General features: G+C 46.3%; 1 protein-coding gene across 1 annotated transcript in view; it reads right to left on the bottom strand.

The window, feature by feature from the left end:
- CCDC90B (coiled-coil domain containing 90B) overlaps positions 1 to 14,756 on the bottom strand; it is a 47,213-nt gene that overhangs the window by 12,412 nt on the left and 20,045 nt on the right. The window contains exons 4-6 of the mRNA XM_089676771.1: positions 7,990 to 8,091; positions 4,778 to 4,819; positions 825 to 896 (exon numbers count right to left, since the gene is read on the bottom strand). Of these exons, the coding sequence (XP_089532897.1) occupies positions 825 to 896; positions 4,778 to 4,819; positions 7,990 to 8,091 (216 nt within the window). The remainder of the gene's footprint in view (positions 1 to 824; positions 897 to 4,777; positions 4,820 to 7,989; positions 8,092 to 14,756) is intronic.

The raw sequence follows: 14,756 nt of genomic DNA, 5'->3' as shown, positions 1-14,756 counted from the left end.
TGGTTGCCTTGAGTGCTATAGCTGATTATTAGAGAGCGCTCACTTTTTTTACTGTTTTATATTGTGAACCCTAAACATATACTAATAAAAGTGAACCCAAATAATCAAACAAAAAAATCCCAAAACAACCAAAGCTTGAAGGAGAAGTTTTAATTCTCCCTTGATTGTCCAATGAGGCTGCATAACCCCTGACCCTCTGTCTGGACAGTGCTGATTTGCCCTGTGCTGATCACATGCCCGCTCCCAAGGCAAAAAAACAAAAACAAAACTCTAGCAACACACACCAAACTGAGTATGTGCAGCTTGGCCCGAAGGCTCTGTTCTGTCAGCAGATGGATTGGGGGCAGTAGAAGAAGGGGAGGATCAAAAAAGACAAGATCAAACAGCCTTGTTGCACAATGCAGAGGATTAACCCCTTAGGTTCCACAGTGAGTATAACAAGCATGCTTTACTGCATCTACAGACTGATGTTACTGTTGTGGGTTTAGTAACACTTTAAGGCATTAATGTCATCTGAATGTCGCACTGCCAGTACTGATAATCACCAGACTAACTGAACTGGCAGATAAGGCATTAAGCGGTTCGGTCGCAGGAACAGTTTTTACTATGGAGCATGTTAGGAAAAATTGCCGAAATTGCCTCTTTTCTAGAGAACAGCTCATCTGTGCTCAGGAAAATAAATACTGCACAGCAATGGAACATTTTACATTGTCACTGCTGCCTGTAACCACCGGATGGCAGCAGAGACATGTGATGAATGTACACCAAGCAGCTTTCAATGCGTACATGCCGGCGGGGGGGGGGGGGGGGGGGGGGCTCATTACCAAGTCCGTCAGACGGCTGCGCTCCAGGTTTATGTCCAGTTTCGTGTCGGCCCGGATCTGGTTTGTTTCATTCTATAAAAGGAGGAGAACATAAATACAGATCAACAAAAATAGATTTTGGAACTGTGGCTACCACAATCTTCTCATCAAGTTTTTAAGCTGAACTCCAGCAAATACAAAAAAACAATAAAAAAACAAAACAAAAAAACCAGTGGGACCCTGTGCACTGCAAGGGTTAAATGCTCGCTAAGTGTAGGGGTTCAGGGAAAGGTTGCAATACTTCCCTTCTTCCTTGCTTCCCTGGCCGCCACAGCTCTTCTTTCCAACGCTCTGAGTGTGGGTGAGGCCTCACCATCCTCATGTACAAGGGCTATCGGTACATGATGACGTCAGAGTGTGACCACTAGCCGGAATGCCGTAAGTACTTGCCCTCCAGAGGATTTACCCCCCCCCCCCCCCTTCCTGACCAGGCCATTTTTTGCGATACGACTCTGCTATACTTTAACTGACAATTGCACGGTCATGCGACGCTGTACCCAAATGAAGTTTACGTCCTTTTTTCCGACAAATAGAGATTTCTTTCTTGGTATTTGATCGCCTGTGCGCTTTTATTTTGTGCACTATAAACAGAAGACTGAAAATTTCGAACCCCCCCCCCCCCCCAATATTTTTGACTTTTTGCTATGAAACATATCCAGTAAAAAATGTTTTAAAAATCGAATTTCTTCATAAATTTAGGCTAAAATATATTCTGCTCTGTGTCTTTGCTAAAAAAAAAAAAATTCCCAGCAAGTGTATATTAATTAGTTTACATGAAAGTTTTAGCGTCTACAAATGGCGACATATATATATATATATACACACACACTAGGGTTTTCATTTTTAGTTTTTTTATACTAGCAATGGAGGTGATCAGCGACTTATAGCAGGACTGCGGGGTGCATTCTGACACTGGGGGATGGGGGGGAACTACCACTGACATCCCCAGTGACACAGTGATCACTGACACTGTACTAATGACACTGGGCAAGAAGGGGTTAATATCTGGGACAATCAAAGGGCTAACATAGTGCTGTGTGTGTGTTTTACTTGGGAGACATGCTGCTGTGTATTTCTCTGCTGTGCAGAGATACAAAGCAGCATGTCCATGCTGACAGGAGAGAGATCTGTGTTGTTTACATACAGACCTCTCCCCTCTCAGCCCTACCGACGATCACCGACTCCCAGCCAGGAATCGCTGGCCAGGATGCGGTGATAAACATTCCCAGCAGCCAATTGCGCGCCTCCTACCCGGAAATGCAAATCACGTATATACAGGGGCATACCTGCCGTGACACAAAGAAGGCGGCATTATACGGGGTGGGGACGGCGCCGCCACCGAGGAAGAAGGGACACTGTGTGTCAGCAGCCAGGCTGCCATAGGTGGTGGGGGTACAGCCAAGCCGACACACACTTAGGGTGACCCGGGCCAAGGGACCGGCTGCAGAGGAGGGCAGATCACCAGTGTGTGCTGGGAGCGCGTGAGGGCCGGGGCCCGCTGTCAGTGTGTGCTGGGATGTGCAGCATGACCAGCAGGTGTCAGCGGAGGGCCTGTGGAGGAGGAAGAATAAGAGAATGAGGTCAGGGTGGAGGAGCCCCCCAGCTTTTTTTTCAGCTGCCGCCGGAGATCCTGGGGGAGATGGGACACAGGCACCCCTCCTGGAGTGATCCTGACACCATCTAGAGGAGCCAATTCTAGACAGGTAAGAGCTTGGAGGACTGCTGCTTAACCACTCCTGTCTCACTGCCCCCCCTCCCCGACACACTTCCCACCATCTTTCACACTTCCCTCCCCCTGTCCTATTGCCCCCCATCCTTCATTCTGCCCCCTATCATGCTGCCCCCACACCTGTTCCACTGCCCTCATTTCCTGCTGCCCCTCACCTGTTACGCTTCCCCCGCCCTGTCCACTGTCCCACTGCCCCCCTCCTGTGCCGCTGCTCCCTCTTTACGCTGCCCTCCACCTGTCTCCCTGCCTTCCCACTCATCATGCTGTCCCCCAACATGCAGCTCTCCGTCAAGCTGCCCCCACCCATCACCCTGCCCTCCCCTTGTCAATCTGCCCCCCTCTTGTCCTGCTACCCCCCACCTGTCCCAATGCCCCCCCCAACATGCTGCCCCCCCCATCATGCTGCCCCCCTCCTATCCCGTGCCCCCCCATGTCACGCTGTCCTCCATCATGCTCCTGTCCTGAAGAGGTGGATCTTAAACAGGAAGGGGTAGGACAAATTTAGATGGGGGGGTGCCCAATTTTAGTCTCGCCTAGGGCAGCACAAAACCAAAATACTCCACATGTGATTTTGCGCAGCCCTGCAGCTGTGCTTCTGCTATAGGGTGGAGGGCAAGTGAAGAGCACTGTTCATACAGATTGAAAGGAAAATAGTACATCTTTTTTGTCGTCGTCGTCCCCCAGATCTAATGAGCATTAACCCTTGCAGCAAGGAGGAGGCCCCACTGCAAAGGGTTTTTTCTTTGCTCATGCCTGGAGCCAGGCTTTAAAGGGGAATTCCACTTTTGTGAGGAAAAAAAATAGCAAAAAATAAATACAAATAGCGCATCCAATTGCGACTCAAGTCATATTGTAGTTAAATGTTACTAAAAATGACCTTTCCTTTTCAATCTGCAGCGCTGTAATTTTCTGCAAAGTGCAATATGGCGACCTGGAGGCATTCTGTACACAGATGGTGTACAGAAAGCCTACTAAAATGTAATTTCCTGCTTGTGTGATTGGCTTACTGATTTTCCCAGAAGCCTGCACTAAGATGCAAGCCAGATTTTTGGCATCCCCTGCAACAGAAATATAATTTTTGGTGAGGTATTTCCAAAGTGAAATCATGTCTAAAGGAACGCAGACCCTGCCACTTTCCTCATTAGAGCCCTGCAGGTGCAGCAGCTGATTGATAACTATAGAATCACTCCCATACAGATTCACTCGCCCATGGACACAAACAGCTATTTATTCAGAATAACAAAGTTTTGTTAAAATACTTGCAATGTACATAGAGCCCCAACTGGGAGCATTTATTTCTCAACAAAAGTGGAGTTATTTATTTATTTCAGGTACTTATATAGCGCCATCAATTTACGCAGCACTTTACATATATATTGTACATTCACATCAGTCCCTAACCCTCAAGGGGTGTACAATCTAAGGTCCCTAACTCACATTCATACATACACATACTAGGGACAATTTAGACAGGAGCCAATTACCTACCAGCATGTCTTTGGAGTGTGGGAGGAAACCGGAGTACCCGGAGGAAACCCACGCAGGCACAGGGAGAACATGCAAACTCCAGGCAGGTGGTGCCGTGGCTGGGATTTGAACCAACGACCCTAATACTGCCAGGTGGAAGTGCTAACCATTTAGCCACTGTGCTGCCCAATTTACTTTAATATCCTTATTAATCTTTAATGAGGATATTAAAGTAGTAAGAGCACAATCAGAAATCGTTTTTTGCCCCCATTTCACGCACACACGCTAAAATGTGGTTTTTTTTTTTCTTACATGAAAAACGCACAAACCCCCAAAACATGATATATTTTAGGAAAGCAGAGGCCTCACAGAATAAGACCCCTTCACACAGGTGTTCCATCTGTTCATTTTTCTTCTGTCTATTGAGGGATGGAAAATGGATAGAAATTTACTTCTATGGACAAATGGATGCAAAGGAGCGTTTAATCATTTACAACCGCGTATGTTCAGTTTCATTTTTTAAAAAAAAAACGAGCAGCCCGGGTCCAGATTCGCCGGAACGGACGTAAACACCATCTGCAGGAGTGCTGCAAGTAAATGGCATCCCCTGGTCACCAGAACTGAGAAGGAAGACCAAGGGGTAGACCTCTCCATGTTACATATGACTCCATACAGATCGTGCCACTTGCACACTTTTCTGACCCACTGAACTACTTACCAGGAGGTGCTGCTTGACATGCTCCAGTTCAATCTTCATTTTCTACAAAGTAACAGATAAGAAAATCTTAAGATAAGACCTGGAAAGAAAGGGGCTTTAATTATCTAAGCCAGCCCTTGTCAACCTAAGGTTCCTCCAGAGGTTGCTAGTGGTTCTTTGGGGAAGCGGACATTTTTGCCTATCAGTAACCACTGACACCAATGATCGTTTTAGCTATCTGCAAGCAGAGCATTCTTGCCAATGACCACAAATGCATAGAGCATTCTTCCCAGTGACCATCATTCCAGTACCATGAGATGTAGAAATATTAGCAGGACTTCTCTGAGCCTGGAAAGTTATTTCAAGGGTTACTCCATGTTAAAAAAAAAAAAAAGATTACTCCAGAGATTTCTAGGGGTTCAATATGCTGTGGTTGATTGACCTTCCATTTGCTGGTCCTGCATAGTTCCGGGGCCATTGCTACCTGGCAGAGTCAGCGGCATGACACCAGTGGTCCATTTAGCTAACCATTAGGGTGGCATTCTGACCACTGTTGTTAGGGGGCATTTTTCCAAACTGACCACCAATGCAATAGACATTTCCCCCCCCGACCACCCAGTGAGTTGGTTTTAGCAGGGGTTCCCCAGGGCCTGAAAATTATCTCAACGGTTCCTCAGGGTAAAAAGTTTGAGATCGGCTGATCTAGGCACTAGAGGCATCAACACAAATACACAGCAAAACATCTATAGTGTGGAAAGTGTTTTTGGAGACAATTGATAGATTTTGGTTTTATGTGCTTCTTGCCATAGGGGGTTTTCAATGATGAATCCATCAACAAAGTATCCCCCCTACACCCTCCACCTAAACCTGATCCCTTGGTTGACCCTTAAATGTTCTCTTCACCTGAATCCTAAAACATAACCCTTAACATTATATTCTTGCACCTTAATCCTTACAGCAGTCCCAATTCCAGCACAAAGAAAACATTTGTGCTCCTGAAATCTTCTTTTCATCATGTTTATAATTATACCACATCTTTCTGACTATCTCTTGCATTATGTCTGCAGTCTCTGACCATCTCTTGTATCGGGTCTGCAGTCCCTGGCCATCGCCTGTATCGTGTCTGCAGTCCCTGACCATCTCCTGTATCCTGTCTGCAGTCCCTGACCATCGCCTGTATCGTGTCTGCAGTCCCTGACCATCGCCTGTATCGTGTCTGCAGTCCCTGACCATCGCCTGTATCGTGTCTGCAGTCTCTGACCATCTCTTGTATCGTGTCTGCAGTCCCTGACCATCGCCTGTATCGTGTCCGCAGTCCCTGACCATCGCCTGTATCGTGTCCGCAGTCCCTGACCATCGTCTGTATCGTGTCCGCAGTCCCTGACCATCGTCTGTATCGTGTCCGCAGTCCCTGATCATCGCCTGTATCGTGTCCGCAGTCCCTGATCATCGCCTGTATCGTGTCCGCAGTCCCTGACCATCGTCTGTATCGTGTCCGCAGTCCCTGACCATCGTCTGTATCGTGTCTGCAGTCCCTGACCATCGCCTGTATCGTGTCTGCAGTCCCTGACCATCTCCTGTATCGTGTCTGCAGTCCCTGATCATCTCCTGTATCGTGTCTGCAGTCTCTGACCATCGCCTGTATCGTCTCTGCAGTCCCTGACCATCGCCTGTATCGTCTCTGCAGTCCCTGACCATCGCCTGTGTCGTGTCTGCAGTCCCTGACCATCGCCTGTATCGTGTCTGCAGTCCCTGACCATCGCCTGTATCGTGTCTGCAGTCCCTGACCATCGCCTGTATCGTGTCTGCAGTCCCTGACCATCGCCTGTATCGTGTCTGCAGTCCCTGACCATCTCCTGTATCGTGTCTGCAGTCCCTGACCATCTCCTGTATCGTGTCTGCAGTCCCTGACCATCTCCTGTATCGTGTCTGCAGTCCCTGACCATCGCCTGTATCGTGTCTGCAGTCCCTGACCATCTCCTGTATCGTGTCTGCAGTCCCTGACCATCTCCTGTATCGTGTCTGCAGTCCCTGACCATCGCCTGTATCGTGTCTGCAGTCCCTGACCATCTCCTGTATCGTGTCTGCAGTCCCTGACCATCTCCTGTATCGTGTCTGCAGTCCCTGACCATCTCCTGTATCGTGTCTGCAGTCTCTGACCATCTCCTGTATCGTGTCTGCAGTCTTTGACAATCTGTTGTATCATGTCTGCAGTCTCTGACCATATCTTGCATCATGCACATAGTCTGTGTCTATATGTTGTGTGTCTACTGTCTGGCAATACATGCACATGCTTAGCATACATTCCCAGTGTGTCTCGATGGTGGTGCAAATTCATTCCAGTGGGCATGCCTAAGCAAAGACAAATAACAAAGATGTCAACACCGGCAAGGAAATTAGTGGATGCTGCATCACTGGAAGACTTGTAAGTGTTGCAGAATTTAGTTCCAATTGAACAACCAAATCACACTGACGCCCTTGGAAACATTGGGCAGAAAGCTGGAGATTTTGTGTTGTGTCTGATGTACCCCATGAGAGTAGGCTATCACCTTTGAAAAATAAACATCAGTAAAAAACCATAGAGTAGGAGATAGTCGCACAGATTGGGGTAGGGATTTCCAAAAGATGAGAGAGGCTTGGAAAAGTCCTGGAGGCGAGCATGGGAGGAGGTGACAAGGGAACTAGAGAGCAGGAGGTCTTTGGGAGGAATGAAGAAAACAATTAGGTTTGTATTTTGAGACTAGGTTAATGATATAGCTGGGGGCCGAGTTGTGAGTAGCTTTGTAAGTTGTTGTTAGTATTCTGAATTTAAATTGTTGGGTGAGCGGAAACCAATGGAGGGATCGGCAGAGCAGGGTGAAATCAGAGTAAGCATTTTCAGTATAAATGAGGAGCCGGTACAAGAGGGTAGGCTGGAGGTCAGCTTTAAAATTATATATTTATGAGACCCCAAAAATGAATTATAATAAAAATAATTATATAAATTAAACTCAAAAAGTGTGAAGCCAAGGTCACCAACAACAGCACAGAGTCCGCCAGGACCTAATCCACTTAAGATGTGACCTTGCGATAATTCTCTGGCTTTGCCGACTCACATGTCGGCAAGAGGGTTGAAAACCATTAATGAAGGAAAGAGAAGGCTGGAGGCCAGCTTTCAGGAAGGTATGGAAAGAGAAGGACACATATTTCCGTGCACTTGATTATTTTGAACACAGGAATGTTTGTACAATTACCTCATTTTCTGCCCGGAGGGTGGCAAATTCGCTTTTCTCCAGAATCACCATGTCTTTCCGTATAGAGTCCAAGTGGGCCATGACCTGCTGGATGGTAATTTCCTGTAGAAGATGAAGACAATATTTAAAATGGTTTAATAAAAATTGAACACCAACCAAAACTTATTTTTTAAAATTTTGGATGGCATCTGGAAGGTTTGTTAGGCTTTTGTTTCTATCTGTGTCCCCACTTGAGAGGTTCTATTAGAGAGATTTCCTTTCAATTTCTACCCTGGAGATGCAATAAGAAATCAGAGAAATTCTATCAAGAGTGAAAGGAAGTCCCTTGTAAGGCTTCCCCAAGGAAAGGTTTACCCTCACCTTCTGTTCTAGAGGCAGCTATAAAATACTGATTTCCACTTTCTGTATTAGTGACAGTGGTCTATACGAGGCGCTGGAGTCCGCTTGGAGTCATTCACTCATACAGAGCACAATGGCTCTGGTGCGGCCACGTCTAACAAAACTAGGGTACCTCTTTAACTAGGGGACCCAATGCTTAATGTCGAAACTCAAATAAGAGTGTCACATCAAACATATCAGTCCAAAATCTTTTAATATTAGAGTTTGTTCATACCATAAACCATCCAATGCATTTTGGGGGCTCAAAATTCTTCCCCTTCATCAGGGCTCAGATACCGTATGAAATTAGGAGAACTCAAAACAGCACAGCCATCAGGGTAAATGTTTACAAGACCAATGTGACCCCTTTTTATTGTCACAACAGTCCTAGAAATATTCTGCTTACCACCTTATAGACAATTAGAAACCAGCATGGATGTATGAAGGGTTGTTCTTGCCAGACTTGCCTTTTAGCACTTTTGGCCACAACAAGAACAAAAGAGAGGGCACACCAGCCTTGTGCATTGCCAAAAAAAAACTTTTAATAAAAATGAAAATAATTCCAATATACTCTCAAAGGTAAGTACAATCAGACATCAATGAAATCAGTAACCAATCCAATAGCAACAATTCAAAGATGCCCATTAACTAGGAGTGAGGTTTACACATTTCGAGAGCAGAACCCTCTTCATCAAAGCAACCTTTTAACATTCTACGAGGAGCTGTAATTTGGATAGAGGAAGGCCTGTGGACATGATGTATCTGAATTTTGCCAAAACAACTGATCTAGCCCCCATAAACAATTTACAAATCAAGGCCGTTTGGCATTGACGATAGTGTATGTACCTGGATAGAAAACTGGTTACAGTGCATGTCCAAAGGGTGGTGGTAAATAACATATCTTAGGAATGGTCTGGAGATGTGAGCGGGATGACCCAGAGCTCTGTCCTGGGACCAACTCTGATTATCTTTTTCTTAAATGATATAAAAGGTTGGAATAAAAGGTTCAATCTCAGTGATTGCTGAGAATACAAAGCTAACTTCACAGAAGGATATAGGAACTTGAAAAAAGAAAGGGGTGGGAAATGACGAGGCAAATGAGGTTTAATATTGATAAATGTAAAGTAATGCACTTGGGGAGAAAAATATGAATGGAAATCACCCCTTTGGGGCAGAGCCTCTGGGGGAATCAAGGATGGAAAAGGATCTGAGGGTCCTAGTAATTCAGACTCCACATTAGCATACAACGCTAAGCTACAGCAAGCAAGGCCAGAACAATATTAGTTAGCATGCATTAAAAAGGATATTTACTCAAGAAATAAAAATATAATTCTACAACTTTGCAAAACTCTGGTTCGGCCATTTCTTAAATATGCCATCCAGTTCAGGCCACCAGTTCTCATGTGCTGAAACTGAAGAGGATCCAGAGAAGGGTAACAAAGCTAAAAAGGGGGCTGAGGAGCTCAGTTACGAGGAACGATTACAAACATCCCTGGAGAACAGACACTTAAGAGGATATAGCACAGCAATACACAAATATCTAAATGGTGATTCTAGCATAGGGAAAAAACTTTTCAGTATAAAGTTGCTTAGAAAGACACGCAGACACTTAATGAAGTTGGATGAGAAGTGGTTTAACTTCAAACTGCGCAAGGGATGCTTTACTGTTAAAAGGATGAGGATGTAAAACTCTCTTCCAAAATTGGTGGTGTCAGCGGGGAGTGTCAATAATGGAAAAAAAATGTTTAGATGGGCATCTTAGTGAACACAATATTCAGTGATATGGTAATATGGTAGAGTTGTAAATACAAACAAACACACACACATACACTGAACTGGAGGGACTGGTGTCTTTTTACAACCTTGCCAACTATGTAACCCTAGTGACTACCATTTTGAGCCCTGATGAGGAAGGGAGGTGGGGGGTTTGAGCCTCCAAAGCATTTTGGCTTGAGGATTGTAAGCTTTTGTCAAATCAGTGATATTAAACGGCATCATTTATGGAAAACAGATGGTGTCCACCCCAGTGATTTGACAGCAGTTTACACCTTCAGCCTTGTGAGTCCAGTCGAGTGATTAACACCTACGCAGACTATATGACACCAGGGAAGGGACTATGTAACTAGATCAGACAACTTTCACATCTCCCGTCCTATTCTTGGACAATCAGCAGGACATGTTCAATGAGACTGGATTAAGGTGTTGGTTCTACCGGTGTGGGTATAAAATGTTGGGGTATCATCCTCACACTCAACTACAACTGAAGAAGAGGCTTGGAGAAACTGTGAAATTTCTTCAACATTACAGTCCAGTTGCATGGGACTAGTACTAGCTAAAGCATGTAGAAATTGACAATTTTGTCACTGTGTAAGAAAGGTCCTTAATCTAATCTTACAATTTGGAAATGGTGACAATTTGATAAGGTGCACCTAGCATGCATCCATTATATCCTATGCTGGTACCCCATGGGACTTCAGATCTTCACCACATCCCTTCTACCATGCTTACCTGGGACCAGGGTGGTCACTTCCTTTAGCATGTTCTTGAATCACAATTTGTCTATCAGCCCGTATATTGTCCCTCAGTGTCTTCTATCTCCTTCTCTATCCATAGTTGTACAAAGTCACCTTTAAATCCCTGATTTTATGCATGCTAAACGTATCTATTTGCATCTATTTATTTAATCTAGAATAATTGACCTAGTATTTACCTTGATTTACAATGCATATAAAAACCCTATTATTCCCTAGGAGGTAGAATGACAATGCCATACATGACAGGCTTGCATTGCGGTAAAATAACCCTGCAAATTATTGAACTATTTTTGCGATTATGCATGTAAATTAATGCACCGGTGGTTTAGCAATAAAACAGAAATTGCATAAAATAAGGCCATCATATGGAAAAATTATTCAAGATGTTTATTAAGTTAGAAGCAGGTTCTAAGAGATGCCCCTAGTTTTTGCTTGCTCTGGGAGCTCAATATGTAAATGTCAACTTCCAGCTCTGAAATTGGTGCGCAAACCTGAGCTTCCCTCTGAAAGCTGTGGTGGACCTCAGGGTCTGTTGTTAGTTTTTGGTCTCAGGTTTAAGTAGAGTGGGCCATGGATAAGATACAGCCTGTCAGGGATCCTGCAGCGGTAGCCTCTAGCACTCCACAGACCGGAATCCCCCAAGGCGCGGAATCTAAGCTCCGACCTGCTTGTTCACCAGAGCCCCTGATGGTGGGGATGGACTTGGAGCAGGCCGAGACCAGGTCGCGGCCCCTGGGTTCACCCAGCTGTGGTAGAGGCACCGTTGAAGGTGTATAGCGGGTAAGAGTCTGATGTGAGGAGGTAACTGAAGCAGCGTCGGGCAGGCCGGGTTGGTAACAGTGGTGGCGATGTAGTACAGAATCAGCAGGCAGAGGGATAAACAGGTCACAAGCCGGGTTCGTCAACAGGAGGTCAGAACATATGGGGTTAAGCAGTAGAATGGTCAGACAAAGCCAGGGATCAGAGCAGGAGACGAAAAGCAAATCAGGATCAGGCAGGGTCTGCAACAAACAATCTACTCACAGGAACTCAGTAACACAGATAAGACCATACCACGCTTGAGCATTGCAAGAGCCAGGTTTAAATAGTCCGCCCAACTCCTGACAGGCGCTCCTGGGTCCTAGTGCTTGCTCAGCACCGTCATTTGTGACAGGCGCGCCTGGGTCCTAGTGCCCGCCTGCCTGTACGTTTTTCAGGATTCTACGCATGTGCAGATTCGATTGCTGCGGCGATCTTCCCATTCCCTGACACAGCCTAAGGTTCAATGCATACATAAAAGTCAACCTGTGCTTTGCCCATGAGCGAAATGCTCACTTCACTTCAACTCACCCCAACTGCACACCTTTACCTTGCCATTCTGATTAGCCAACAGAAGCAAAGGGACATATCCCTACCAGTGACCTGCCTGCCATGTTACAGTGCTGGGTGACTGAGCCATCACTGTCACATCGAAGTGGGGAAAAAGTCCTCAACCCAGAGTAAGCCCGACTAGAGGGCTCCCACATCTCCCTCCAGGTGGCTGAAGGTGCCAAAAGGTAAGTATTTGAAGTTGGAGAGAGTGGTTTGAAGTTAAAGTGACAAAAAACAATACCCTTATTCTTCAAGAACAAAAAAAACAAAACACCCCCGCTACTTAAAAGTGGTTGTAAAGCCTTAGGGATTGTTTGTGCATATAATGCATTAAAATGTGCTGCATATGTTCCCACTCACCTACCTTATACTTACCTGAGCCCAATCCCGATCTAGCAATGTGCATGAGAGCAGGTGCTCTCCCGTCTCACTGCACAGATTGATAGCAGCGGGAGCCATTGGCTCCTACTGCTGTCAAACCAATTCTGTAATGGGGGAGCAGGGGAGGGGCCAAGCCACCGTGTCTGTGTCAATGGCCACCAGGAGCACCAGTGAGGGACCCCAGAAGAAGAGGATCGGGGCTGCTCTGTGCAAAACTAAGAGGAGGAGCCAGGAGCACCAACAAGGGACACCAGAAGAAGAGGATTGGGGCTGCTCTGTGCAAAACCAAGACGAGGAGCCAGGAACACCAGTGAGGGACCCCAAAAGAAGAGGATTGGGGCTGCTCTGTGCAAAACCAAGAGGAGGAGTTAGGAGCACCAGTGAGGGACCCCAGAAGAAGAGGATCGGGGCTGCTCTGTGCAAAACCAAGAGGAGCCAGGAACACAAGTGAGGGACCCCAGAAGAAGAGGAATGGGGCTGCTCTGTGCAAAACTAAGAGGAGGAGCCAGGAGCACCAGCAAGGGACACCAGAAGAAGAGGATTGTGGCTGCTCTGTGCAAAACCAAGAAGAGGAGCCAGGAGCACCAGTGAGGGACCCCAGAAGAAGAGGATCGGGGCTGCTCTGTGCAAAACTAAGAGGAGCCAGGAGCACCAGTGAGGGACCCCAAAAGAAGAGGATTGGGGCTGCTCTGTGCAAAACCAAGAGGAGGAGTCAGAAGCACCAGTGAGGGACCCCAGAAGAAGAGGATCGGGGCTGCTCTGTGCAAAACCATTGCAGAGAGCAATATGACATTTATTATTGCGTGTACAGATGTGTCACAAGGCTTCGATTTTGACAGAGCCCTGCAGCACATCTGCACAAGTACAGGTTTCCCGGCACATCTGTGCATGTACAGCTTTCCCTGAGCATGTGCAAAGAAAACTATTTTGGAAGCTCCAAAAGTTCACAGTCTTTGTGCACGTGCTGGAAACCTTCCATGCATGTGCAGATGTGCCGAAAGGCTTTGCACTATCAGTATGTCAATGTACCTTACAAGTAAGGATGTACCAGCCAAATGCCTTACTTACACAGTTACACTTCCCTCCTATGCAGCGAGCCGCCAACGCTCTCTTTTCCATCCTGCCTCCTGGCAACTGATGTCACGTCGGGCCGTCACTCCGCCTAACTGGGAAGATAATGGGTCTTCTAGCATGCCAGTTCAGATGTGCAGGAGCAGCGCGCACTCGGCACACAGTTCCTGCAACAGTCTACTGTAGCGGCAGTGATCACACAGGGCAAGGCTGAAGCAAAGCAGCAGCAACAGGCACCGAAAGTCGGAATTACCTGTGCCCCCTTCAGAAGGTTTTTGTGCCCAAGGCTTCTGCCCCCGTGCCAAATCTGGCTACAAGGTCCACCTTAACCAGCCTATCTCAACCTTTTCAACACGGAGGAACCCTTAAATTAACTGTCTAGTCTCATGGAACCCCTGCTAATAATTACCATGTCTACAATTCAAGATACATTAGCATGGTGATTAGTGGGAAGAACCTCCCTTACAGATCTTTAACCACTTCCCGACCGGCTGTTGTATATAAACGGCCGGACGGTGGCAGTGCAGGGTCGGGTGGCCATTTAAAAACGGCCTCCCCGCACCCTGCTTGTGCGCGCTCCCCAGAAGTGCAAAGCACCGCGATCCGGTGCCCGCTGTGTCCTCCGGACACAGTGAAACACCGATCGTCGGACAGGACCTCTGTACGAGGTCCCGATCATGTGATCACTGATTGGCCAATCAGTGATCACATGCAAAGTAGTAAGCAAGATGTCACTTCTGACATCATTGCTTACTACGTGTGAAATCTGTGAATGATCACAGAGGTCACATGGTACAAGGCTGTTGTGAATAGCCTTGTACCATGTGATAAGCTGTGACCAATCACAGCTCACTCAGTATTTCTCAATGGCTGCAAGAATGCAGACAGAGAGAAAGAGAAATGATTGCTTTTACATCCTATATGGGTGTAAAAGCAATCAGTGTAAAAAAAAAAATCTTCACCCCCCAAAAGTAGTACAGTGTCACCATGGTGACACTGTAGTGCTAGGGTGACAGTATGTAAAAAAATAAATATTAATATATATATAAAAAA

The sequence above is a fragment of the Staurois parvus genome, unplaced genomic scaffold (assembly GCF_062004578.1).
Source record: "Staurois parvus isolate SC_StPar_1 unplaced genomic scaffold, SC_StPar_1.0 ptg000173l, whole genome shotgun sequence".
NCBI classification, from domain to species: Eukaryota; Metazoa; Chordata; class Amphibia; order Anura; family Ranidae; genus Staurois; species Staurois parvus.
Note: the sequence above shows the minus strand (reverse complement) of the source record. Positions and strands in the feature narration are given on the sequence as shown.